The following is a 26,894-nucleotide window of genomic DNA, read 5'->3' on the forward strand; positions in this document are numbered from 1 at the left end:
ATGTTCTTCTTTCCCACCAACTCAAACGCAGGGAGACACTCAAAGTGCAGCCTGTCCCCGTGGCGGAAACCTGTCCCCTCCCGCTTGCCGTAGGCCGGTATCCCTGGGTCGCCACAGCTGCCCTGGTCAATCTCTGAAGGGAAGAGACAAATAGATAGACAGGTAAGATAGTTGCCTAAAATCAATGGTGGCTTTCCAGGTAAACTTTCAACATTTCAACTTTATTTTCCTAGACTAGACTGTAATCTATTTTGCAAACACACTGCACAGATTATAATATCTTGCAAATGCCTGTAGAAGTGTTTTGCATCTCAGAAACCTCAGATAGAGAGATGAAATACCAACTAACACAAATGAGGATAAAGGTCAAAGATTATTCTTCTCACAAAATATTTGACAAAAATCAACTGTATCAATGATTCTGGGATGTCTTTAGCCTAGTGGTTAGAGTGTAGAGGCGGCAGGTAGCCTAGTGGTTAGATTGTAGAGGCGGCAGGTAGTCTAGTGGTTAAAGTGTAGAGGCGGCAGGTAGTCTAGTGGTTAGAGTGTAGAGGCAGCAGGTAGTCTAGTGGTTAGAGTGTAGAGGTGGTTAGTTAGGTTGGCTAACATGGTAGAGTAGAGTTAGGCTGGCTAACATGGTAGAGTAGAGTTAGGTTGGCTAACATGGTAGAGTAGAGTTAGGCTGGCTAACATGGTAGAGTAGAGTTAGGCTGGCTAACATGGTAGAGTAGAGTTAGGTTGGTTAACATGGTAGAGTTAGGTTGGCTAACATGGTAGAGTAGAGTTAGGTTGGCTAACATGGTAGAGTGGAGTTAGGTTGGTTAACATGGTAGAGTTAGGTTGGCTAACATGGTAGAGTAGAGTTAGGTTGGCTAACATAGTAGAGTAGAGTTAGGTTGGCTAACATGGTAGAGTAGAGTTAGGCTGGCTATCATGGTAGAGTAGAGTTAGGTTGGCTAACATGGTAGAGTAGAGTTAGGTTGGCTAACATAGTAGAGTAGAGTTAGGTTGGCTAACATGGTAGAGTAGAGTTAGGCTGGCTAACATGGTAGAGTAGAGTTAGGTTGGTTAACATGGTAGAGTTAGGTTGGCTAACATGGTAGAGTAGAGTTAGGTTGGCTAATATGGTAGAGTTGAGTTAGGTTGGTTAACATGGTAGAGTTAGGTTGGCTAACATGGTAGAGTAGAGTTAGGTTGGCTAACATAGTAGAGTAGAGTTAGGTTGGCTAACATGGTAGAGTAGAGTTAGGCTGGCTATCATGGTAGAGTAGAGTTAGGTTGGCTAACATGGTAGAGTAGAGTTAGGTTGGCTAACATAGTAGAGTAGAGTTAGGTTGGCTAACATGGTAGAGTAGAGTTAGGCTGGCTAACATGGTAGAGTAGAGTTAGGTTGGCTAACATGGTAGAGTAGAGTTAGGCTGGCTAACATGGTAGAGTAGAGTTAGGTTGGCTAACATGGTAGAGTAGAGTTAGGTTGGTTAACATGGTAGAGTTAGGTTGGCTAACATGGTAGAGTAGAGTTAGGTTGGCTAACATGGTAGAGTAGAGTTAGGTTGGCTAACATGGTAGAGTGGAGTTAGGTTGGTTAACATGGTAGAGTTAGGTTGGCTAACATGGTAGAGTAGAGTTAGTTTGGCTAACATGGTAGAGTAGAGTTAGGCTGGCTAACATGGTAGAGTAGAGTGGAGTTGGCTAACATGGTAGAGTAGAGTTAGGTTGGCTGTGGGTGTAATGTTTATTGTTAATTGTAATTGTTTAATTAACTTTTGTTTATTAATTACGTCACTTGCTTTGACAATGTTAACATATGTTTCCCATGGCTATCAAGCCCTTAAATTGAAAATTGAAAGAGAGAGAGAGAGAGAGAGAGAGAGAGAGGTTGTAGAATGTGTTGAATGATTCTCTGTGCTCTAGTTTCTAACTAGGATTACATCACAGGTATGGCAAGTTAGACAAGATAAACCCTCTTCTTTTACCCTTTAGGTATCTCTATTCTCTCTCTCCCCCTTTCTCCTTCATCCTCGTACATCTCTCCCTCCTTTCCAATTATTACCTCACCTGTCATCTCTCCTCCTATTCTGTCCATATCTATCTATCTATCTGTCTATCTATCTATCTATCTATCTATCTATCTATCTATCTATCTATCTATCTATCTATCTATCTATCTATCTATCTATCTATCTATCTATCTATCTATCTATCTTCATCTCTTTCTCTCCCTTCCTCTTCCTTCTCCGTTGTCTTCTCCACCCAGTCAGAACCCACATAGTCAGAACCTAGTCAGAACACACTCTCTTCTTCTCTGTCTTTCCCTCTGCATCTCACTCTCTTTCTCTCTCCGTGTCTCTCTCGCTCTCGCTCTTCCTGTCTCTCTCGTCTTTCTCTTTCTCTCTCTCTGCAGGTGCACTCCTCCCTTCGCTGTGTGATAAACACTCTGCCTGCGACGAGGAGCTGACGTGCACTTTCACACGCTGACCCACATTCTTTAGTCTTTACACACACACACACACACACACACACACACACACACACACACACACACACACACACACACACACACACACACACACACACACACACACACACACACACACACACACTTCATTCCTTTCATCATCTAATGAGTTATGCAACCCTCACTCTCCCCCTTCCTGGTTTTCCAGGGGTGCTGCAGATGGAATCCGGAGAACTCCCGGTGAGGAATCTGTAACGGAACATCGGAAACAGGAAGCAGACGGGACAAATAAGCCCATCCATCCATCCATGGAAGGGTGGTAGACTCTAATGAGCTTTTAAAACACACCAGGGGATCTGAAACTGCGAGATAAAACCATGGCTGATTTAATGACTATAATTTTATTAACACATATTTAGAGTCTACGATGTGGAGATTAGCATCCTAAGGGACTCATCAGGTCCATTACATATGGAGCTCACTGCTTTTATGCCCACCTATGGATTTCTAAATATAGGAATTCTCTAACCCTCCTGTTGTGTTCGTTTCATGTTAATTCATTCTGTGTTCCCGGTCCAAAATGGCAGCCCCCTTCATAGCTGATTATAAATCCATAATAATACATATATTATATTATCACATTACATCTTTTTATCAACTTAAGTTCTTGTGAAAATTACAAGTTTTGAACTTCTATTTGCTATTTATGGCCTGTAGGCCTCATTGACAACTCGTTTTTTTGTTTAAAAAAAAAGAAAGCATAAAGTATGAATTATTTTGGCTAAAACAAATGCTCAGACGAAACATATTGTGCTATTTATCACAGACTACTTTGTGTCAAAGTTCAACAAGGACTCTCCTCCTCCACCAGTGTCATGATCAAAGATATGATCAAGAGACTCACATACAGTATATCGTTTGGTCATTTTTTTATTTTTTTATTTTACCTTTATTTAACTAGGCAAGTCAGTTAAGAACAAATTCTTATTTTCAATGACGGCCTAGGAACAGTGGGTTAACTTGTTCAGGGGCAGAACGACAGATTGTCAGCTCGGGGGTTTGAACTTGCAACCTTCCAGTTACTAGTCCAACGCTCTAACCACTAGGCTACCCTGCCGACCCATTGTGCTGCCACAGAATAAATTGTGAACAAGGCTTGGTCACATTTAATGAACAAATAATGAAAGGACTTGCAATCAGTTGTCTGAAGTTGAAGTCAGAAGTTTACATACACCTTAGCCAAATATATTTAAATTCAGTTTTTCACAATTCCTGACATTTAATCTTAGAAAAAATTCCCTGCAGTAGGTCAGTTATTTTAAGGATGTGAAATGTCAGAATAATAGCTTTTATTTATTTCATCACATTCCCACTGGGTCAGAAGTTTACATACACTAAACTAGTATTTGGTAGCATTGCCATTAAATTGTTTAACTTGGGTCAAACGTTTCGGGTAGCCTTCCACAAGCTTCCCACAATAAGTTGGGTGAATTTTTGCCTATTCCTCCTGACAGAGCTGGTGTAACTGAGTCAGATTTGTAGGCCTCCTTGCTCACACACACTTTTTCAGTTCTGTCCACAAATGTTCTTTAGGATTGAGGTCGGGGCTTTGTGATGGCCACTCCAAAACCTTTATTTTGTTGTCCTTAAGCCATTTTGCCACAACTTTGGAAGTATGCTTGGGGTCATTGATCATTTGGACCCATTTGTGACCAAGCTTCAGCTTCCTGACTGATGTCTTGAGATGTTGCTTCAATATATCCACATAATTTCCCTACCTCATGATGCCATCTTTCTTGTGAAGTGCACCAGTCCCTGCTTCAGCAAAGCACCCCCACAACATGTTGCTTCCACCCCCGTGCTTCACGGTTGGGATGGTGTTCTTCAGCTTGCAAGCATCCCCCTTCCTCCAAACATAACGATGGTCATTATTGCCAAACAGAGGACATTTCTTCAAAAAAAGTATGATCTTTGTCCCCATGTGCAGTTGCAAACTGTCGTCTGGCTTTTATATGCCGGTTTTGGAGCTGTGGTTTCTTCCTTGCTGAGCGGCTTTTCAGGTTATGTCGACATAGGACTCATTTAACAGATACTTTTGTAACAGTTTCCTCCAGCATCTTCACAAGGTCCTTTGCTGTTGTTCTGGGATTGATTTAAACTTTTCGCACCAAAGTACATTCATCTCTAGGAGACAGAGCGAGTCTCCTGAGCAGTATGACGGCTGCGTGGTGACATGGTGTTTATACTTGCGTACTATTGTTTGTACAGATAAACGCGGTACCTTCAGGCGTTTGGAAATTGCTCCCAAGGATGAACCAGACTTGTAGACTTGTAACCAGACTTGGCTGATTTCTTTTGATTTTCCCATGATGTCAAGCAAATAGGCACTGAGTTTGAAGGTAGGCCTTGAAATACATCCACAGGTACACCTCCAATTGACTGTTTAAAGGCACAGTCAACTTAGTGTTTGTAAACTTCTGACCCACTGGAATAATCTGTCTGTATACAATTGTTGGAAGAATGACTCGTGTCGAGGCACGAGGTAGATGTTCTAACCGACTTGCCAAAACTATAGTTTGTTAACAAAGATTTTGTGGAGTGGTTGAAAAAACGAGTTTTAATGACTCCAACCTAAGTGTATGTAAACTTCCAACTTCAACGGTATATGTTGGTTGTAATTCTGAGTCAATTCTGCAAAGTCAATTACCCCCTGAATAATTTTGTACAGTGCAAGGTACTTCATTGTTATCCAGAAATGATTTGATATATTGAGATGCAAATGGCTGGATTTTTAAGGTTATAACAAAAAACAACCCAACGGTTAAAGGGTTATAATCTAATCCCAGAAATAAACATCATGAAACTCAACAATTTGGTGAAAGCCTACGTTCTAACATCGGTTTAAATAAACATGATTTAATTTAAATGAACCTGATTTAATTTAAATAAACCTGATTTAATTTAAATAAACCTGATTTAATTTAAATAAACATTGTTTAATTTAAATAACCATTATTTAATTTAAATAAACATTATTTAATTTAAATAAACATGGTTTAATTTAAATAAACATTTTTTAATTTTTAAGTGGTCCTTTTGTAAAAATAATAATCATGTCATGGTGTAGGAAGGGATTAAACACTATCACATTTCATAACGTTTTTAAAACAATATCACTAAATCAGCCAATAGATGTTAGTGTATACTTGTCTAGAACACATGCCTCCATTTATATAGGCATGACCAAGTACCTATTCTTTACTTAAATGAGCTCAAACTAAAAGGTGTACCAAATGATTCAACTCAGTCCCTCTTTCATCTCGCAATGGGCCCTGTGGAAAAATGTGGGAAAGGGCAAATGTTGCTATAGCAACTTGCGTTGCTCTCGCTCTGGGATCAACTACAAGTTGAACTCGGTGAGAGACTCCTAAATTGATATTGCCGTTTTGTTGAACTGGTTTTACAGAAAACTACAAGAAATGCCTATATTGACAATGGTTTTACTGTGTGTAGCTACGGTTTCTAGCTTGCTACATAGCCAACCAGCCCGGAGAGAGCATTGCATTGTGGGTGTTAAGAAAACTTTCTCTGGCCCTGGGAGAGACACAAATTGGGTTTCCATTTACTCCATCACCCTGTTACTGCTGAGGTAGACTACCATCCAACCTCACCCTGTTACTGCTGAGGTAGAGTACCATCCCTCACCTCACCCTGTTACTGCTGAGGTAGAGTACCATCCCTCACCCTGTTACTGCTGAGGTAGACTACCATCCAACCTCACCCTGTTACTGCTGAGGTAGACTACCATCCCTCACCTCACCCTGTTACTGCTGAGGTAGACTACCATCCCTCACCTCACCCTGTTACTGCTGAGGTAGACTACCATCACCCACCCTGTAACTGCTGAGGTAGACTACCATCCCTCACCTCACCCTGTTACTGCTGAGGTAGAGTACCATCCCTCCACCTCACCCTGTTAATGCTGAGGTAGACTACCATCCCCCACCTCACCCTGTTAATGCTGAGGTAGACTACCATCCCCCACCTCACCCTGTTACTGCTGAGGTAGACTACCATCCCTCACCTCACCCTGTTACTGCTGAGGTAGACTACCATCCCTCACCTCACCTTGTTACTGCTGAGGTAGACTACCATTCCTCACCCTGTTACTGCTGATGTAGACTACCATCACCCCACCTCACCCTGTTACTGCTGAGGTAGAGTACCATCCCTCACCTCACCCTGTTACTGCTGATGTAGACTACCATCACCCCACCTCACCCTGTTACTGCTGAGGTAGACTACCATCCCTCACCTAACCCTGTTACTGCTGAGGTAGACCACCATCCCCCACCCTGTTCCTGCTGAGGTAGACTACCATCCCTCACCATGTTACTGCTGAGGTAGACTACCATCCCCCACCTAACCCTGTTACTACTGAGGTAGACTACCATCCCTCACCCTGTTGCCCCCACCCCACCCTGTTCCTGCTGAGGTAGACTACCATCCCCCACCCTGTTACTGCTGAGGTAGACTACCATCCCTCACCATGTTACTGCTGAGGTAGACTACCATGCCCCACCTCACCCTGTTACTACTGAGGTAGACTACCATCCCTCACCCTGTTGCCCCCACCTCACACTGTTACTGCTGAGGTAGAAAACCATCCCTCACCCTGTTACTGCTGAGGTAGAGTACCATCCCTCACCCTGTTACTGCTGAGATAGACTACCATCCCTCACCCTGTTACTGCTGAGGTAGAGTACCATCCCTCACCCTGCTACTGCTGAGGTAGACTACCATCCCTCACCCTGTTATTGCTGAGGTAGAGTACCATCCCTCACCCTGTTACTGCAGAGGTTGACTACCATCCAACCTCACCCTGTTACTGCTGAGGTAGAGTACCATCCCTCACCTCACCCTGTTAATGCTGAGGTAGACTACCATCCCTCACCTCACCCTGTTACTGCTGAGGTAGACTACCATCCCTCACCCTGTTACTGCTGAGGTAGACTCCCATCCCTCACCTCACCCTGTTACTGCTGAGGTAGACTACCATCCCTCACCTCACCCTGTTACTGCTGAGGTAGAGTACCATCCCTCACATCACCCTGTTACTGCTGAGGTAGACTGCCATCCCTCACCTCACCTTGTTACTGCTGAGGTAGACTACCATTCCTCACCCTGTTTCTGCTGATGTAGACTACCATCACCCCACCTCACCCTGTTACTGCTGAGGTAGACTACCATCCATCACACTGTTACTGCTGAGGTAGACTACCATCCCCCACCCTGTTACTGCTGAGGTAGACTGCCATCCCTCACCATGTTACTGCTGAGGTAGACTACCATCCCCCACCTCACCCTGTTACTACTGAGGTAGACTACCATCCCTCACCCTGTTGCCCCCACCTCACCCTGTTCCTGCTGAGGTAGACTACCATCCCTCACCATGTTACTGCTGAGGTAGACTACCATCCCCCACCTAACCCTGTTACTACTGAGGTAGACTACCATCCCTCACCCTGTTGCCCCCACCTCACCCTGTTCCGGCTGACGTAGACTACCATCCCCCACCCTGTTACTGCTGAGGTAGACTACCATACCTCACCATGTTACTGCTGAGGTAGACTACCATCCCCCACCTCACCCTGTTACTGCTGAGGTAGACTACCATCCCTCACCCTGTTACTGCTGAGGTAGAGTACCATCCCTCACCCTGTTACTGCTGAGGTAGAGTACCATCCTTCACCCTGTTACTGCTGAGGTAGAGTACCACCCCTCACCCTGTTACTTCTGAGGTAGACTACCATCCCTCACCTCACCCTGTTACTGCTGAGGTAGAGTACCATCCCCCCACCTCACCCTGTTAATGCTGAGGTAGACTACCATCCCCCACCCTGTTACTGCTGAGGTAGACTGCCATCCCTCACCATGTTACTGCTGAGGTAGACTACCATCCCCCACCTCACCCTGTTACTACTGAGGTAGACTACCATCCCTCACCCTGTTGCCCCCACCTCACACTGTTACTGCTGAGGTAGACGACCATCCCTCACCCTGTTACTGCTGAGGTAGAGTACCATCCCTCACCCTGTTACTGCTGAGGTAGAGTACCATCCTTCACCCTGTTACTGCTGAGGTAGACTACCATCCCTCACCTCACCCTGTTACTGCTGAGGTAGAGTACCATCCCCCCACCTCACCCTGTTACTGCTGAGGTAGACTGCCATCCCTCACCATGTTACTGCTGAGGTAGACTACCATCCCTCACCTCACCCTGTTACTACTGAGGTAGACTACCATTCCTCACCCTGTTACTGCTGAGGTAGACTACCATCCCCCACCTCACCCTGTTACTGCTGAGGTAGACTACCATCCCTCATCCTGTTACTGCTGAGGTAGACTACCATCCCTCACCCTGTTACTGCTGAGTTAGACTACCATCCCCCACCTCACCCTGTTACTGCTGAGGTACACTACTATCCCTCACCTCACCCTGTTACTGCTAAGGTAGACTACCATCCCCCCACCTCACCCCGTTACTGCTGAGGTAGACTACTATCCCTCACCTCACCCTGTTACTGCTAAGGTAGACTACCATCCCCCCACCTCACCCTGTTACTGCTGAGGTAGGGTACCATCCCCACACCTCACCCTGTTACTGCTGAGGTAGACTACTATCCCTCACCTCACCCTGTTACTGCTGAGGTAGACTACCATCCCCCCACCTCACCCTGTTACTGCTGAGGTAGACTACTATCCCTCACCTCACCCTGTTACTGCTGAGGTAGAGTACCATCCCCCCACCTCACCCTGTTACTCGGGAGGTAGCCTACTATCCCTCACCTCAACCTGTTACTGCTGAGGTAGACTAGCATCCCTCACCCTGTTACTGCTGAGGTAGACTACCATCCCTCACCCTGTTACTGCTGAGGTAGACTACCATCCCTCACCTCACCCTGTTACTGCTGAGGTGGACTATTATCCCTCACCCTGTTACTGCTGAGGTAGACTATTATCCCTCACCCTGTTACTGCTGAGGTAGACTATTATCCCTCACCCTGTTACTGCTGAGGTAGACTATTATCCCTCACCCTGTTACTGCTGATTTAGACTACCATCCCTCACCCTGTTACTGCTGAGGTAGACTATTATCCCTCACCTCACCCTGTTACTGCTGAGGTAGACTACCATCCCTCACCCTGTTACTGCTGAGGTAGACTATTATCCCTCACCCGGTTACTGCTGAGGTAGACTATTATCCCTCACCCTGTTACTGCTGAGGTAGACTACCATCCCTCACCCTGTTACTGCTGAGGTAGACTATTATCCCTCACCTCACCCTGTTACTGCTGAGGTAGACTACCATCCCCCACCTCACCCTGTTACTGCTGAGGTAGACTACCATCCCTCACCCTATTACTGCTGAGGTAGACTACCATCCCTCACCCTGTTACTGCTGAGGTAGACTATTATCCCTCACCCATTTACTGCTGAGGTAGACTATTATCCCTCACCCTGTTACTGCTGAGGTAGACTATTATCCCTCACCCTGTTACTGCTGAGGTAGACTATTATCCCTCACCCTGTTACTGCTGAGGTAGACTATTATCCCTCACCCTGTTACTGCTGAGGTAGACTACCATCCCCCACCTCACCCTGTTACTGCTGAGGTAGACTACCATCCCCCACCTCACTCTGTTACTGCTGAGGTAGACTACCATCCCTCACCCTGTTACTGCTGAGGTAGACTACCATCCCCCACCTCACCCTGTTACTGCTGAGGTAGACTACCATCCCCCACCTCACCCTGTTACTGCTGAGGTAGACTATTATCCCTCACCCTGTTACTGCTGAGGTAGACTACCATCCCTCACCCTGTTACTGCTGAGGTAGACTACCATCCCTCACCCTGTTACTGCTGAAATATACCTGCTGGAGCAGGTGTAAAATAAGTATTTGTTCACCTACAAACAAGCAAGATTTCTGGCTCTCACAGACCTGCTCCTCTGTCCTCCATTCGTTACCTGTATTAAATGGCACCTGTTTGAACTTTTTATCAGTATAAAAGACACCTGTCCACAACCTCAAACAGTCACACTCCAAACTCCACTATGGCCAAGACCAAAGAACTGTCAAAGGACACCAGAAACAAAATTGTAGACCTGCACCATGCTGGGAAGACTGAATCTGCAATAGGTAAGCAGCTTGGTTTGAAGAAATCAACTGTGGGAGCAATTATTAGGAAATGGAAGACACACAAGACCACTGATAATCTCCCTCGATCTGGGGCTCCACGCAAGATCTCACCCCGTGGGGTCAAAATGATCACAAGAACGGTGAGCAAAAATCCCAGAACCACACGGGGGGACCTAGTGAATGACCTGCAGAGAGCTGGGACCAAAGTAACAAAGCCTAGCATCAGTAACACACTACACCGCCAGGGACTCAAATCCTGCAGTGCCAGACGTGTCCCCCTGCTTAAGCCAGTACATGTTCATGCCTGACTGAAGTTTGCTAGAGAGCATTTGGATGGTCCAGAAGAAGATTGGGAGAATGTCATACGGTCAGATGAAACCAAAATATAACTTTTTGGTAAAAACTCAACTCGTCGTGTTTGGAGGACAAAGAAAGCTGAGTTGCATCCAAAGAACACCATACCTACTGTGAAGCATAGGGGTGGAAACATCATGCTTTGTGGCTGTTTTTCTGCAAAGGGACCAGGACGACTGATTCGTGCAAAGGAAAAAATGAATGGGGCCTATGTATCGTGAGATTTTGAGTGAAAATCTCCTTCCATCAGCAAGGGCATTGAAGATGAAACGTGGCTGGGTCTTTCAGCATGACAATGATCCCAAACACACCGCCCGGGCAACAAAGGAGTGGCTTTGTAAGAAGCATTTCAAGGTCCTGCAGATCTCAACCCCATAGAAAATCTTTGGAGGGATTTGAAAGTCTGTGTTGCCCAGCAACAGCCCCAAAACATCACTGCTCTAGAGGAGATCTGCATGGAGGAATGGGCCAAAATACCAGCAACAGTGTGTGAAAACCTTGTGAAGACAGAAAACGTTTGACCTCTGTCATTGCCAACAAAGGTTATATAACAAAGTATTGAGATAAACTTTTGTTATTGACCAAATACTTATTTTTCCACCATCAGTTGCAAATAAATTCATTAAAATTACTACAATGTGATTTTCTGGATTTTTTTTCTCATTTTGTCTGTAATAGTTGAAGTGTACCTATGATGAAAATTACAGGCCTCTCTCATCTTTTTAAGTGGGCGAACTTGCACAATCGGTGGCTGACTAAATACTTTTTTGCCCCACTGGAAATACAGGGAGTAACAGATCAATGTGGAACTATATACAGGAAGTACCAGATCAATGTGGAGATATATACAGGAAGTACCAGATCAATGTGGAGCTATATACAGGAAGTACCAGTACCAGATCAACGTGGAGCTATATGGAAGTACCAGATCAATGTGTTTGTGTAACAGCAACTTTTACTGTGATTGTTTTCAATTAAAATGGTCAAAAATAAACAAAAATAACTTCTCAATAAATAATGAACTATGACTGAGTGGAAATTTCCTGTATTTACCAAATCATGAGACCAAACCACCACACAAGTCAGAGTTATCATGAAGTCCATCTTTAATTGTATGAGCTCCATCACAACCCTGTGACTCTGAGATCAATTCAGTGTCTATAAATGAATTCTCCGAAAGTGCTTACACATTGCAACTGAGATCCTTTATAGCAAAGACACACATAGCCTGACAGCATTGGCTATAAATTATTGTTCAGCTTTGTCTCCTAAACTATGTTCCTATCTCGCTCTTGGTACCACTCAGGACCAAAAACAAAACCTCATCAACAGGCATATATTAAATACACCCCTCCTGGACAAGATCACAGAGACACAGTGACAGGCACACAGACTTTGTGGAGCCAAGAGATAGTTGGTTCCCCCTCAATCATCCCTTCACATGGTTTAAAAGATATGTTTACATATGAAGACAAGCTTGACCTCTCCCCTCTCTGCGGCCCAAGTAACTGAACCCAGGACAGAGAACAGATAACTGCAACCGGCCACCACTATAGTACAACAAGATACATTCTGATGAGAAGTAACTCACAATAATGGAAATAAAACATCTTATCTATGTTACCCAACTATTCTGATTCATCCCCAACAGTGGGTGTGTGGTTGTGTGTGTGTGTGTGTGTGGATGGGTGTGGGTATGGGTGTGTTATAAGTGTAGATGATAGTATATCTGTGGGGAGCAGAGAGAAAACCTCACACCACAAATACACACAGTCTACACACACACACACACACACACACAAACACACATTTTTTTTTGGGGGGGGCTTTGGCTACTGACATACCTGAGAGAAAATCCAAACCATCACATCAGGAGAGAGCTCACCTTCATAAGACACCTTGAAGCCCTGAGAGCCACTGGTGTCGTCAGTCTTGAAGTTGAGCCACATCTGATGACTGGTGCTGACCACCAGGTCTGGAGTAGTGGTCCCTGATAGGCTGTAGGAGACGGGGGGAAGATGTCTTTGTATTTGTGTGTGTTTCAGCTGTAACTTTTGAGTGTGAGAGCACGCCTAATCCAAAGGCATCCCTCATTCAATCCCCCTTTCTCATTCCTCTCTCCCCTCTCTCCCCTCCCTCTCTCCTCCCTCTCTCCTGCCTCTCTTTCCCCTCTCTCCTCTGTCTCTCCCCCTCACTCACCCCCCCCCTATTCCCCATTCTCTCCTCCCTCTCTCTCCCCTCTCTCCCCTTCTCTCCCACCCTCTCTCCCACTCTCTCCCTCCCTGGCACAGGGAACGGCCCAGGGAACGGCACAGGGATCGGCACAATGAACGGCCCAGGGAACGGCCCAGGGAACGGCCCAGGGAACGGCCCATGGAACGGTACAAGGAACGGCCCAGGGAACGGCCCAGGGAACGGCACAGTGAACGGCCCAGGGAACGGCCCAGGGAACGGCCCAGGGAACGGCCCAGGGAACGGCACATGGAACGGCCTAGGGAACGGCCCAGGGAACAGCCTAGGGAACGACACAGGGAACGGTACAGGGAACGGCACAGTGAACGGCCCAGGGAACGACACAGGGAACGGCCTAGGGAACGGCCCAGGGAACAGCCCAGGGAACGGTACAGGGAACGGTACAGGGAACGGCACAGAGATGCGGCACAGCGATGCGGCACAGCGATGCGGCACAGCGATGCGGCACAGGAATGCGGCACAGGAATGCGGCACAGGAATGCGGCACAGCGATGCGGCACAGCGATGCGGCACAGCGATGCGGCACAGCGATGCGGCACAGCGATGCGCCACAGCGATGCGGCACAGGGAACGGTACAGGGAACGGTACAGGGAACGGCACAGCGATGCGGCACAGCGATGCGCCACAGCGTACGGCCGTGATCTTGTTTTAACATTGAGGGGAGCAGTGATTGTCAACGTGGCAGTGGATCTATCTTTCATACACTACTTTTCCGTGACGTGATGAAATGGGCAGAAATAGAGGGATGGAGAGGAAAACATGGATGATGGAGTGTGGGGAAGGAGGGAGAGAGAAAGAGGGAAGGTAGGATAGATGGCAAGAGAGAGTTTCATGGAATTGAGAGAGAGAGAGGGAGTGAGAGAGAGAGGGAGTGAGAGAGAGAGTGAGAGAGAGAGAGAGAGAGAGAGAGGGAGTGAGAGAGAGAGGGAGTGAGTGAGAGAGAGAGAGAGAGAGAGAGAGAGAGAGAGAGAGCGAGAGAGGATGGGTGGGTGGCTGGGTGATTGAGAAAGACAGAGAGGGAGGTGGGTGGAAAGCGAGACAAATCGAGGGAGGGGCCGAGCACGGGCGGGTGAACTCACAAGAACAAAGTGAAAAATGTGAGAAAAGAAACGACAAAGAAAGAAATGAATAAGACAAGTAACAGAGATGGCAGAGATGACAGAGAGGCTGAAGGTACTCACACGTGAAAGACGGTCTTCTGGTCTCCGACCACGGCTCCGTCTCCAACCGTCAACGTATCGTAACCACGCTCCAGGTCAAAGTCCTCAAAGGTCACTTTGATCACCTAGGCAACAGGGAAGACAACGTCAGAATGTGGTTACCAAAATAACAGAACAAAATATGAAGGGTTAGGTGGTTCCACAAATATGTCATTCAGTCTATTACTTTTCCCCCCTCTCTGTCATCACTCAATCACATCATCCATACATCCATCTATCCCTCCATCCCTTCCTCCCTCTATCCCTCCGTTCCTCTGTCATTCCATTCCTCTATCCATCTATCCCTCCATCCCTTCCTCCCTCTATCCCTCCGTTCCTCTGTCATTCCATTCCTCTATCCCTCCATCCCTCCATCCCTCTGTTCCTCTACATCCCAAATGAAACCGTATTCCCTTTATAGTCCACTACTAGATCCACAATGAGCTACGGTCAGAATGAGTGTATACTACTATACACTATATACAATAAGGCAGGCTTCCCTCAACTGGCAGCCCATTTTTACTTGGCCCCCTAAGTTTTCTGACATAATTTTTTTTTCTCGTAGTTTCATGTGGATTTAGTTGTGATATACACATCTTTATAAATGTTTTTTTTTGTTGATGAATTTTCATTGTTGAGGAAAATCATTGTCAGCCAATCAGTTCCAAGTAATTTTAATTTTGAAAATCTGTTCTCAAATATTCCCACGTAAAATAGAGAGAGATGTGATCGTAATTATTATGTTTGATATAAATATTATATATACATGTATATATGTTTGGGCTTCTGAGTGTCTGCAGTCTACAAATGATTTGTAATGATGTTTCGGCCCACTGACCATCTGCTCACAAAATAATCGTCCCGCAGCTGAATCTAGACGATAATCCCTGGTGTGATTTGAGACACAGCTAACCCTCAGAATCAGCATGGGGAGTCAATAACTCCATTCAATCCAATTGTGGACCATTTCCAGTGACTTACTGTGACTGTAAGTGACTGGGGAGGATAGAGCAGCGTCACAAGGTGAACATATCCATCACAAGACTGAGTACATGTGCACTCACTTTTCTACCTCATTATTATGCCCCCGGGGGAGGGAGAATGATGGAGAGAGAGAGAGAGAAAGAGAGAGGGAGAAAGAGAGAGAGACAGAGACAGAGACAGGGAGAGAGAGAGAGAGAGAGAGAGTGAGAGAGAGTGAGAGAGAGAGAGTGAGAGAGAGTGAGAGAGAGAAAGAGAGTGAGAGAGAGTGAGAGAGAGAGAGTGAGAGAGAGTGAGAGAGAGAGTGAGAGTTGGAGAGAGAGAGAGAGAGAGAGAGAGAGAGAGAGAAAGAAAGAGAGAGAAAGAGAGTGAGAGAGAAAGAGTGAGAGAGTTGGAGAGAGAGAGTGAGTGAGTGAGTGAGTGAGTGAGTGAGTGAGTGAGTGAGTGAGTGAGAGAGAGAGATAGAGAGAGAGAGAGAGAGATACATAAAACATAAAAAGTTACCCACAAGAAAATGAAGGATGAGTAGAATAAGAGATAAATGATACAATCTAAATGTATCTTGGGAATGTGTGTGAATAAAGTCAGTAAATAAGAATGAAGAAGGAAAAACATGGGAAGTATAAATGGAAATAAACACCATCAAGAAAATATAAGGAAAAGGCCGAATGCTGTCGAGTCTTCCATTTCACATCGGCAGCCACATTCTTAATGTTTTCTGTGCTGGGAGAGCAGAGGCCACATGAAAAAGTTGATTAAAATGCTAATTCCATTCTGTCCTATGGTAAACATACCAACTAATGTAGATGGCCGAGAGTGGAGAGAGAGAGAGAGAGAGAGAGAGAGAGAGAGAGAGAGAGAGAAGGCTGTTGTGGGTCAGATCACCAGATAAAATGCAGTTTCATCCTACAAACAAACATACAGGTGTAGGATTTAAATTCACCATTATTGTCACAGAAAATAATCCTGCAGCAACATCATTTAGTCCAGAACATTGATTAGGCTATTAGCTGGCCAAAAATATGGAAAGTCAATGCTGTAAATAATGATAACAATAATAATAATAATAATGTTAGTGCGGGCTTTCAGTGAATTTACATTAATGGCCACTATCTCAGACCTGAGTCCTAAATGGCCACTATCTCAGACCTGAGTCCTAAATGGCCACTATCTCAGACCTGAGTCCTAAATGGCCACTATCTCAGACCTGAGTCCTAAATGGCCACTATCTCAGGTTGAGTCCTAAATGGCCACTATCTCAGACCTGAGTCCTAAATGGCCACTATCTCAGGTTGAGTCCTAAATGGCCACTATCTCAGACCTGAGTCCTAAATGGCCACTATCTCAAGTTGAGTCCTAAATGGACACTATCTTAGACCTGAGTCCTAAATGGCCACTATCTCAGGTTGAGTCCTAAATGGCCACTATCTCAGGTTGAGTCCTAAATGGCTACTATCTCAGACCTGAGTCCTAAATGGCCACTATCTCAGGTTGAGCCCTAAATGGCCACTATCTCAGAACTGAGTCCTAAATGGCCACTATCTCAGTATGAGTCCTAAATGGCCACTATCTCAGTTATGAGTCCTAATAGGCCACTCTCTCAGGTTGAGTCCTAAATGGCCACTATCTAAGGTTGAGTCCTAAATGGCCACTATCTCAGGGTGAGTCCTAAATGGCCACTATCTCAGTTATGAGTCCTAATAGGCCACTATCTCAGACCTGAGTCCTAAATGGCCACTATCTCAGACCTGTCATAAATGACCACTATCTCAGGTTGAGTCCTAAATGGCCACTATCTCAGACCTGAGGCATAAATGGCCACTATCTCAGACCTAAATCCTAAATGGCCACTGTCTTAGGTTGAGTCCTAAATGGCCACTATCTCAGACCTGAGTCCTAAATGGCCACTATCTCAGACTTGAGTCCAAAATGGCCACTTTCTCAGGATGAGTCCTAAATGGCCACTATCTCAGACCTGAGTCCTAAATGGCCACTATCTCAGGTTGAGTCCTAAATGGCCCCTATCTCAGGTCGAGTCCTAAATGGCCACTATCTCAGGTTGAGTCCTAAATGGCCACTATCTCAGACCTGAGTCCTAAATGGCCACTATCTCAGACCTGAGTCCTAAATGGCCACTATCTCAGGTTGAGTCCTAAATGGCCACTATCTCAGGTTGAGTCCTAAATGGCCACTATCTCAGCCTGAGTCCTAAATGGCCACTATCTCAGACCTGAGTCCTACATTGCCACTATCTCAGACCTGAGTCCTAAATAGCCACTATCTCAGACCTGAGGCCTAAATGGCCACTATCTCAGAACTGAGTCCTAAATAGCCACTATTCCCTACATAATGCACTGCTTTGGACCAGGGACATTATGGGCCCTGGTCAAATGTAGTGCCCTACAATGGGTATAGATTTCTATTTTGGATGCACATTCAGACTCCTCTCTGACCTACAGCAATGTTTCCTCTGGCTGCATGTGGAGGCGTGACAGTGTGGTTCGGGGTGTGCTTTTGTGTGTGTGTGTGTGTGTGTGTGTGTGTGGTGCAATGTGGTTTGGAGGTAAACAGTGCCAGGCAGAAATAGAACACTATCTTTAGTCTCTACAGAGAAACAACATATTCGCTCCGTCTTCATCTGGTCAGGACGCAGAGCGAGAGACAGGCTAAAGTACCACTGTCTGGCTCAAACCCTGTGACTCTGCCCAGAGCCCAGTGGAGTGTACCTACGGGTGTGTGTGTCTACTGTATGTGTTGTCACTTTTAGTGTGAGTCACCCTCTCCTCCTTCTCCTCCTCCCTCCCTCTCCTCTCCTCCTACCTCCTCCTACCTCCTCCTCCCTCCTTCTCCTCCTTCTCCTCCTACCTCCTCCTCCCTCCCCTCCTCCCTCCCTCTCCTCCTTCTCCTCCTACCTCCTCCTCCCTCCCTCTCCTCCCTCCTTCTCCTCCTTCTCCTCCTACCTCCTCCTCCCTCCCTCTCCTCTCCTCCTACCTCCTCCTACCTCCTCCTCCCTCCCTCTCCTCCCTCCCTCATCCCTCCCTCTCCTCCTTCTCCTCCTACCTCCTCCTCCCTCGCTCTCCTCCTCCATCCTCTCCTCCCTCTCCTCTTCCCTCCTCCCTCTCCTCCTCCCTCCTTCTTCATACTATGTTCCAGACTCATCCACAATGCTAAGTGGACAGATCTGTAAACCCATTTGTTTGAGCTCAGAGGAGGACATTTATTAGCACTGTGGCCCTTGAACCTCTGAAGTCATCTCTGTAACAGTGGTTAAGTCTCTCTCATGATATCCTCTTGTCTAAATAGCTCTCCATCTGTCTTCCTGTCTTCTTCTTCTCCCTCACCACAGATGATTCTCAATCTATCTTTCTGTTGGTGGAGTCCTATCTGGCAGATTCATTTTATCTGCTATTACTTCCAAACTCCTTTGCAGGGCATTGTGCCAACTCCTTTGCAGGGCATTGTACCAACTCCTTTGCAGGACATTGTACCAACTCCTTTGCAGGGCATTGTTCCAACTCCTTTGCAGGGCATTGTTCCAACTCCTTTGCAGGGCATTGTACCAACTCCTTTGCAGGACATTGTACCAACTCCTTTGCAGGACATTGTACCAACTCCTTTGCAGGACATTGTACCAACTCCTTTGCAGGGCATTGTACCAACTCCTTTGCAGGACATTGTACCAACTCCTTTGCAGGACATTGTACCAACTCCTTTGCAGGACATTGTACCAACTCCTTTGCAGGACATTGTACCAACTCCTTTGCAGGGCATTGTACCAACTCCTTTGCAGGACATTGTACCAACTCCTTTGCAGGACATTGTACCATCTCTTTTCCAGGACATTGTACCAACTCCTTTGCAGGACATTGTACCATCTCTTTTCCAGGACATTGTACCAACTCCTTTGCAGGGCATTGTGCCATCTCTTTTCCAGGACATTGTACCACCCAATGACATGTCCTAACCAGTTAAGAGTTACCAACTGGTGTCTTGGTAATAGAAAAAGGCAGTCAGTGTCAGTGGTTCCTGGGCCACATGCAATAGCTTTGGAGTTATTCAAAGAATGAATTGATGCTTCTGTATGATCAATATATATATATATATAATCTAGACCTACATGTCACAGCCTCTCTATATGATCAATATATATATATATATATATATATATATATATATATATAATCTAGACCTACATGTCACAGCCTCTCTATATGATCAATATATATATATATATATATATATATATATATATATATATATATATATATATATATATAATCTAGACCTACATGTCACAGCCTCTCTATATGATCAATATATATATTTATATATATATATATATATAATCTAGACCTACATGTCACAGCCTCTCTATATGATCAATATATATATTTATATATATATATATATAATCTAGACCTACATGTCACAGCCTCTCTATATGATCAATATATATATATATAATCTAGACCTACATGTCACAGCCTCTCTATATGATCAATATATATATTTATATTTATTTATATATGATCACTATATAAATATTCTATATCAACATGTAACAGTCTCTCTATATGATCACTATATAAATATTCTATATCAACATGTAACAGTCTCTCTATATGATCACTATATAAATAATCTATATCAACATGTAACAGTCTCTCTATATGATCACTATATAAATATTCTATATCAACATGTAACAGTCTCTCTACATGATCACTATATAAATATTCTATATCAACATGTAACAGTCTCTCTATATGATCAATATATAAATATTCTATATCAACATGTAACAGTCTCTCTATATGATCACTATATAAATAATCTATATCAACATGTAACAGTCTCTCTATATGATCAATATATAAATATTCTATATCAACATGTAACAGTCTCTCTATATGATCAATATATAAATAATCTATATCAACATGTAACAGTCTCTCTATATGATCAATATATAAATATTCTATATCAACATGTAACAGTCTCTCTATATGATCACTATATAAATAATCTATATCAACATGTAACAGTCTCTCTATATGATCAATATATAAATATTCTATATCAACATGTAACAGTCTCTCTATATGATCAATATATAAATATTCTATATCAACATGTAACAGTCTCTCTACATGATCAATATATAAATATTCTATATCAACATGTAACAGTCTCTCTATATGATCAATATATAAATAATCTATATCAACATGTAACAGTCTCTCTCTATGATCAATATATAAATAATCTATATCAACATGTCTCTCGGGCACTTTTGGCAATGCTTTAGCGTGAGGCCTTTTTCACGATAATATGCCTAAATACTTATGACCTGTCACATACGTGAGGAGAGACGCAGCGGATGTTGAGTTGCACATATTAATTATAAAGTGAAATTTAGCCAGAACAAAACAATAAATCAATCAAAGAACAACGAAATGTGACGACGTGGTGCACGTGCACAAAAAAAAAAAAAATATCCCACAGACACAGGTACCTAAATATGATCCCCAATTAGAGACAACGATTAACAGCTGCCTCTAATTGGGAATCAATGCTATTTCACCAACAAAGGAAAAATAAACTAGAACCCCACATAGAAATAATAAACTAGAATAACCCCTCAGTCACGCCCTGACCTACTACACCATAGAGAAACAAAGGCTCTCTATGGTCAGGGCGTGATATGACCACTAGGCTTACTTTAGTCTATTTGGTTAATATTTTCTTAACTATTCTTTAACTGCACTGTTGGTTAAGGGCTTGTAAATAAGCATTTCATGGTAAATTATACACAAATAAAGTTAGATTTGATGTGATTCACAGAACCTTTTCTGAGAAGCTTTGTGTAAACGGGCCCTGATCTGATCTGGCCGTGTACTGTAGAATGATAGAGCCTCTGTTGTCCACCTAACGTAGTCAAAGTAGTCAACAGGGTGGGGATACTATGGGTTTTAGCCTCGATGCCCACGCTGTCACAGACATTATGATGGCATGAATCTGACAGTGTGGGGAAAGAATATGGTTATAAGACATATTAAAGGGATGGTTTGGAGACATATTAAAGGGATGGTTTGGATTAAAGGGATGGTTTGGAGACATATTAAAGGGATGGTTTGGAGACATATTAAAGGGATGGTTTGGAGACATATTAAAGGGATGGTTTGGAGACATATTAAAGGGATGGTTTGGAGACATATTAAAGGGATGGTTTGGAGACATATTAAAGGGATGGTTTGGAGACATATTAAAGGGATGGTTTGAAGACGTATTAAAGGGATGGTTTGGAGACATATTAAAGGGATGGTTTGAAGACGTATTAAAGGGATGGTTTGGAGACATATTAAAGGGATGGTTTGAAGACATATTAAAGGGATGGTTTGGAGACATATTAAAGGGATGGTTTGGAGACATATTAAAGGGATGGTTTGGAGACATATTAAAGGGATGGTTTGGAGACATATTAAAGGGATGGTTAGGAGACATATTAAAGGGATGGTTTGAAGACGTATTAAAGGGATGGTTTGGAAACATATTATTGATTCCAAGTGCCGTACATTTCAAATAAACCATATGACCTTAACAGGTTTTGATAGCACAACACACATTTAGCTTAGTTGTGAGAAGAAAACAAGTAGCAACATAAACAGTAGTAAGAATTAGCGTAGCTAGCATAGCATTACCATTAAGTATCCAATGTTTGCGTATAGCATTTCCATATTATGTCAGACTGTGGTAAATATTAGCATAGCATAGTGACATTAACATGAAGTAGTCAATATTAGCATTTAGCATATTAGCATGTCAGTTCTGTACTGTACATATTAGCATATTATAGCATAGCAACATTAGCACAGCATTTTCAGTATTAGCGTATAGCATTAGCAATGTGAGACCATACCTTGGTGGTGTCTGTAGCGATGATGACCCAGGTGCAGTTAGCATTGTTGTCATACTGGACAGGGTAGTTTGGTGATGTGATGATGCCGTTCGGGCCTCTCAGCTGACCACCACACATAGGAGCTGAAAGAGAAAATAACAGCACACTGTTATTGACTTATTCATTGAAGTTTAATGGATCTATTCCAACTGTTTGTGAAACTACTTCAGAGGTGTCCAATAATCTTTTCCAACAGTCTGTATATCTGCAATTAACGCACACTCTAGAATGCCCTTTCAGCCAATCAGAATTCAGTATTCAACTACGCCGTGGTACAAGTATGTGTAAAAACAGACGTGTCATCCCAAAAAGCTAGTTCAAAAAGGTTGCAAAGAGGACAGCCAACCACATCTCAGCTTAAAAACAGACAACCAAAAAAAACAACAGAATTGACAGCAACCCTTTTAATGCTGACAGAGACAGAGTGGAGAAACATAAAACACACCCCAGGAGAGGTACGCTTTCCCCCCTCTATCACCACAACAGAGGACAGCCAGACCAGCTAAGCCCTGTGTCTCATCTAAGGCCCAATAGGACAGAAGATACTGAAGAGAAGCGCTATAATATGTCTGAAGACTATTGAATGTTGTCTGAGAATACTAGAATCGAGACCATAGTAAACGGATGGCCGACTCAATTAAAAATAAGCCAATCAGCTTAGAGAGAATACAGAAGGTCAAATGGATCAGTTTATGTTGTGTAAATATTGTTTCTATGTTATTCATCCACACCCGATCAACGCAATTAAAGTTGTATCAATGTTGGTTTCTGTTTCAATCGCATTTGAAGTAACTCATTAATGTATGTAATTGTCTTGTTTCAACTTAGGTTTGAACCCGACATCGACTGTAGTTTTTCCATGTTTGGTTGATTTTAAATTGAATTCAAGTTAGTTGACAATGCAAAAAAACAGCAATCTCATTGGACATTGAGCTGGCAGCTTTGCCCAATGGAATTACCTCAAACTTTAAATTAAGAGGTTAAGTCCGCACCCCAAATGGTATTCACAAGAGCCCTATAATACCTATGGTCCCTATATTCCCTGGGGCCTTGATCAAAAGTGTTACACTATATAGGAAACCTCCCTGAGAGCTGTAGAAAACCTCCCTGAGAGCTGTAGGAAACCTCCCTGAGAGCTGTAGGAAACCTCCCTGAGAGCTGTAGGAAACCTCCCTGAGAGCTGTAGAAAACGTCCCTGAGAGCTGTAGGAAACCTCCCTGAGAGCTGTAGGAAGCCTCCCTGAGAGCTGTAGGAAACGTCCCTGAGAGCTGTAGGAAACGTCCCTGAGAGCTGTAGGAAACGTCCCTGAGAGCTGTAGGAAACCTCCCTGAGAGCTGTAGGAAGCCTCCCTGAGAGCTGTAGGAAACGTCCCTGAGAGCTGTAGGAAACCTCCCTGAGAGCTGTAGGAAGCCTCCCTGAGAGCTGTAGGAAACGTCCCTGAGAGCTGTAGGAAACGTCCCTGAGAGCTGTAGAAAACCTCCCTGAGAGCTGTAGGAAACCTCTCTGAGAGCTGTAGGAAACGTCCCTGAGAGCTGTAGGAAACCTCCCTGAGAGCTGTAGGAAACCTCCCTGAGAGCTGTAGGAAGCCTCCCTGAGAGCTGTAGGAAACCTCCCTGAGAGCTGTAGGAAGCCTCCCTGAGAGCTGTAGGAAACGTCCCTGAGAGCTGTAGGAAACCTCCCTGAGAGCTGTAGGAAACCTCCCTGAGAGCTGTAGGAAGCCTCCCTGAGAGCTGTAGGAAACCTCCCTGAGAGCTGTAGGAAGCCTCCCTGAGAGCTGTAGGAAACCTCCCTGAGAGCTGTAGAAAAAGTCCCTGAGAGTTGTAGAAAACGTCTCTGAGAGCTATAGTAGTAGTAGTTACAGATAGACTCTTGCCCCAAAAAAATTCAACATCAAACAATGACGATTGGGACAATATATTTCAACATCCGAATGTTGGGAATGATGAAAGATGGAATATGGGAAATTAACGTGTATTTTGTGATGTCATTGAAATGATTGGAAAAACGTTATAACGGTGACATTGTAACTTTAAGAGCTTTCACACTGTAATTATCAAAAACGTTTTGTTTTTTTTTGTATTTTACATTTAGTCGGTTAATAAGAACAAATTCTAATAAGAACAAATTCTAATAAGAACAAATTCTAATAAGAACAAATTCTGCCTACCGGGGATTACCTCCTTGTTCAGGGGCAGAACAACAGATTTTTTACCTTGTCAGCTTGGGGATTCGATCCAACAACCGAACGCTCTACCCAATAGGTTTACTGCCGCCCCACGTACAGTACTTCTACATGTTGTAAAACGTATATGATTAAATATGAAACTATTTGTGAAAAGATAGCAATGTGATTCTCTAAATGAGTTTTTTTCTTGCAAACCTACGCACAAGTGAGCTCAGTGTTCGTGTCAACATGATGGAATCGCCTTTCAGGCCAGAGGGCTTAGATAAGACTTTAAATTTAAACACAGACCAGGGAACTTGAGGACGTGGTCCAAACGTTGAAATGGTTCAAACTACAAGAAGAGAAAACAGCAGAACCCTCTGAAACTCTCAACGATAGAATAAGGTAAAGACTTGACCAAACATTCACAGTCTGCAGCTAGGTAAGTAAAAGTAGTCTAGGACAATTTGAGATTGAAGAACAGATCCCTCTCACCACCGTGTGGGACACCTGAAGTATCCATTCTAAGAACACTCCAAGACAAAGAGGCCTACAACTAAGAAGGACAACTACCGTAGAGACATCGAAATACTTTCCATAGACGGATGGAGTGGTTTCAACAGAGAGACGACATCTAAACGTAAATATGTATATTGCATTTCTAATCTGAATGAGCGGTTGTTAGGGCATAGTTTCAAAATGGCTGTTGCTGATAATGAGCCTCTGTACACCTATGTAGATATTCCATAAAAAATAGCCGTTTCCAGGTACAATAGTCATTTACAACATAAAAAATGTCTACACTGTGCTTTGGATCAATTTGTTGTTATTTTAATGGACATTTTTGTTGTTGCTTTTCTTTCAAAAACAAGGACATTTCTAAGTGACCCCAAACTTTTGAAAGGTAGTGTAGGTACGATAAGTTAAATCTGTTTTGTCTCTCCCTCTCCTTACCTACCCTTCCCTTCCATTGTGAAATAAAACAGTCATTTTTTTTGTTTTTGTTAGTCCACTAGGGACCTGTTTTCATTGCATTATGTTAGTAATCAATAACCTATACCGTGTGTGTGTGTATGTTTATGTTTTTCTGTGTGATTATTTAGTTAGTTAGTAAATACATAATTAAGCCAATTTGAGTATCGCTGATTCAACACTAAGGTTCTTGCAGATCCAGGAATATTGCAACGTTCCAAATGAGACTGATGTGGTAATAATTAATAATTGACTGTTATTGATGATTGACAGTTATTAATGTAAGAGAAATTTATAGATCTTTAGAGTTTAAGTCGGGAGATAGTCATTCGGTAAGCAACTGTTCCCGTGGTGCCCCAAAATGCTAATTAGTTAATTGTCACATTAATAATTTAATTGAGTAATATTTAAACTTACTAGGAAATTATTAGATAAATAGCAGGCATCACATTAATGATAGTCACGTCACGACAAGTAGTTAACTGAATTTTGGAGGGCACACTAACTTCTACTCTGTCCTTGGTCCCCTTAGGCCTCTAGCAGAACCTTAACAATCCTCAAATTAAAGCAGGCCATGCCTAATTAAGGTTTAAAGAAAGGCCTGGGTGTCTGGGGCTAAATGACTCTAGTTAAGAGGTCTAGTCCCAGACTACTCTTAATGAGTTATGTCTGAAGTTTATAGGTCCTGAGGCAAAACCTGTACCCCTCTCCCCCTCCAACACCCCCCTCCCCCTCCAACACCCCTTCAACACCCCTCTTCGCCTCCAACACCCCTCTCCCCTTCCAACACCCCTCTCCCTCCAACACCCCTCTCCCCCTCCAACACCTCTCTGCCTCCAACACCCCTCCCCCTCCAACACCCCTCCCCTCCAACACCCCTCTCCGCCTCCAACACCCCTCTCCCCTCCAACACCCCTTCAACACCCCTCCCCCTCCAACAACACTTCAACACCCCTCCCCCTCCAACATCACTCTCCCCCTCCAACACCCCTCTCCGCCTCCAACACCCCTCCCCCTCCAACACCACTCTTCCCCTCCAACACCACTCTCCGCCTCCAACACCCCTCTCCCCTTCCAACAACCCTCTCCAACACCAACACCCCTCCAACAACCCTTCAACACCCCTCTCCCCAACAAACACCCCTCCAACACCCCTCTCCCCCTCCAACACCACTCTTCCCCTCCAACACCACTCTCCGCCTCCAACACCCCTTTCCCCCTCCAACACCCCTCTCCAACACCCCTCTCTGCCACCAACACCCCTCCAACAACCCTTCAACACCCCTCTCCCCCTCAAACACCCCTCCAACACCCCTCTCCCCTCCAACACCACTCTCCCCCTCCAACACCAC

The 26,894-nt window shown here is 44.1% G+C and overlaps 1 protein-coding gene across 1 annotated transcript in view; it reads right to left on the reverse strand.

Annotated features, from left to right (window-relative positions):
• csmd2 (CUB and Sushi multiple domains 2) overlaps positions 1-26,894 on the reverse strand; it is a gene marked incomplete at its 5' end in the record, with an annotated part of 597,374 nt that overhangs the window by 410,888 nt on the left and 159,592 nt on the right. Inside the window, 4 exons of the mRNA XM_090227432.1 lie at positions 1-133; positions 12,900-13,012; positions 14,450-14,553; positions 22,368-22,489. The exon at positions 1-133 is cut by the window's left edge and continues 50 nt beyond it. Coding sequence (XP_090083558.1) covers positions 1-133; positions 12,900-13,012; positions 14,450-14,553; positions 22,368-22,489 — 472 coding nt within the window. The remainder of the gene's footprint in view (positions 134-12,899; positions 13,013-14,449; positions 14,554-22,367; positions 22,490-26,894) is intronic.

This window comes from Oncorhynchus mykiss, chromosome 30 (genome assembly GCF_057628025.1).
Source record: "Oncorhynchus mykiss isolate SJ-2025 chromosome 30, ASM5762802v1, whole genome shotgun sequence".
In the NCBI taxonomy this organism is placed as follows: domain Eukaryota; kingdom Metazoa; phylum Chordata; class Actinopteri; order Salmoniformes; family Salmonidae; genus Oncorhynchus; species Oncorhynchus mykiss.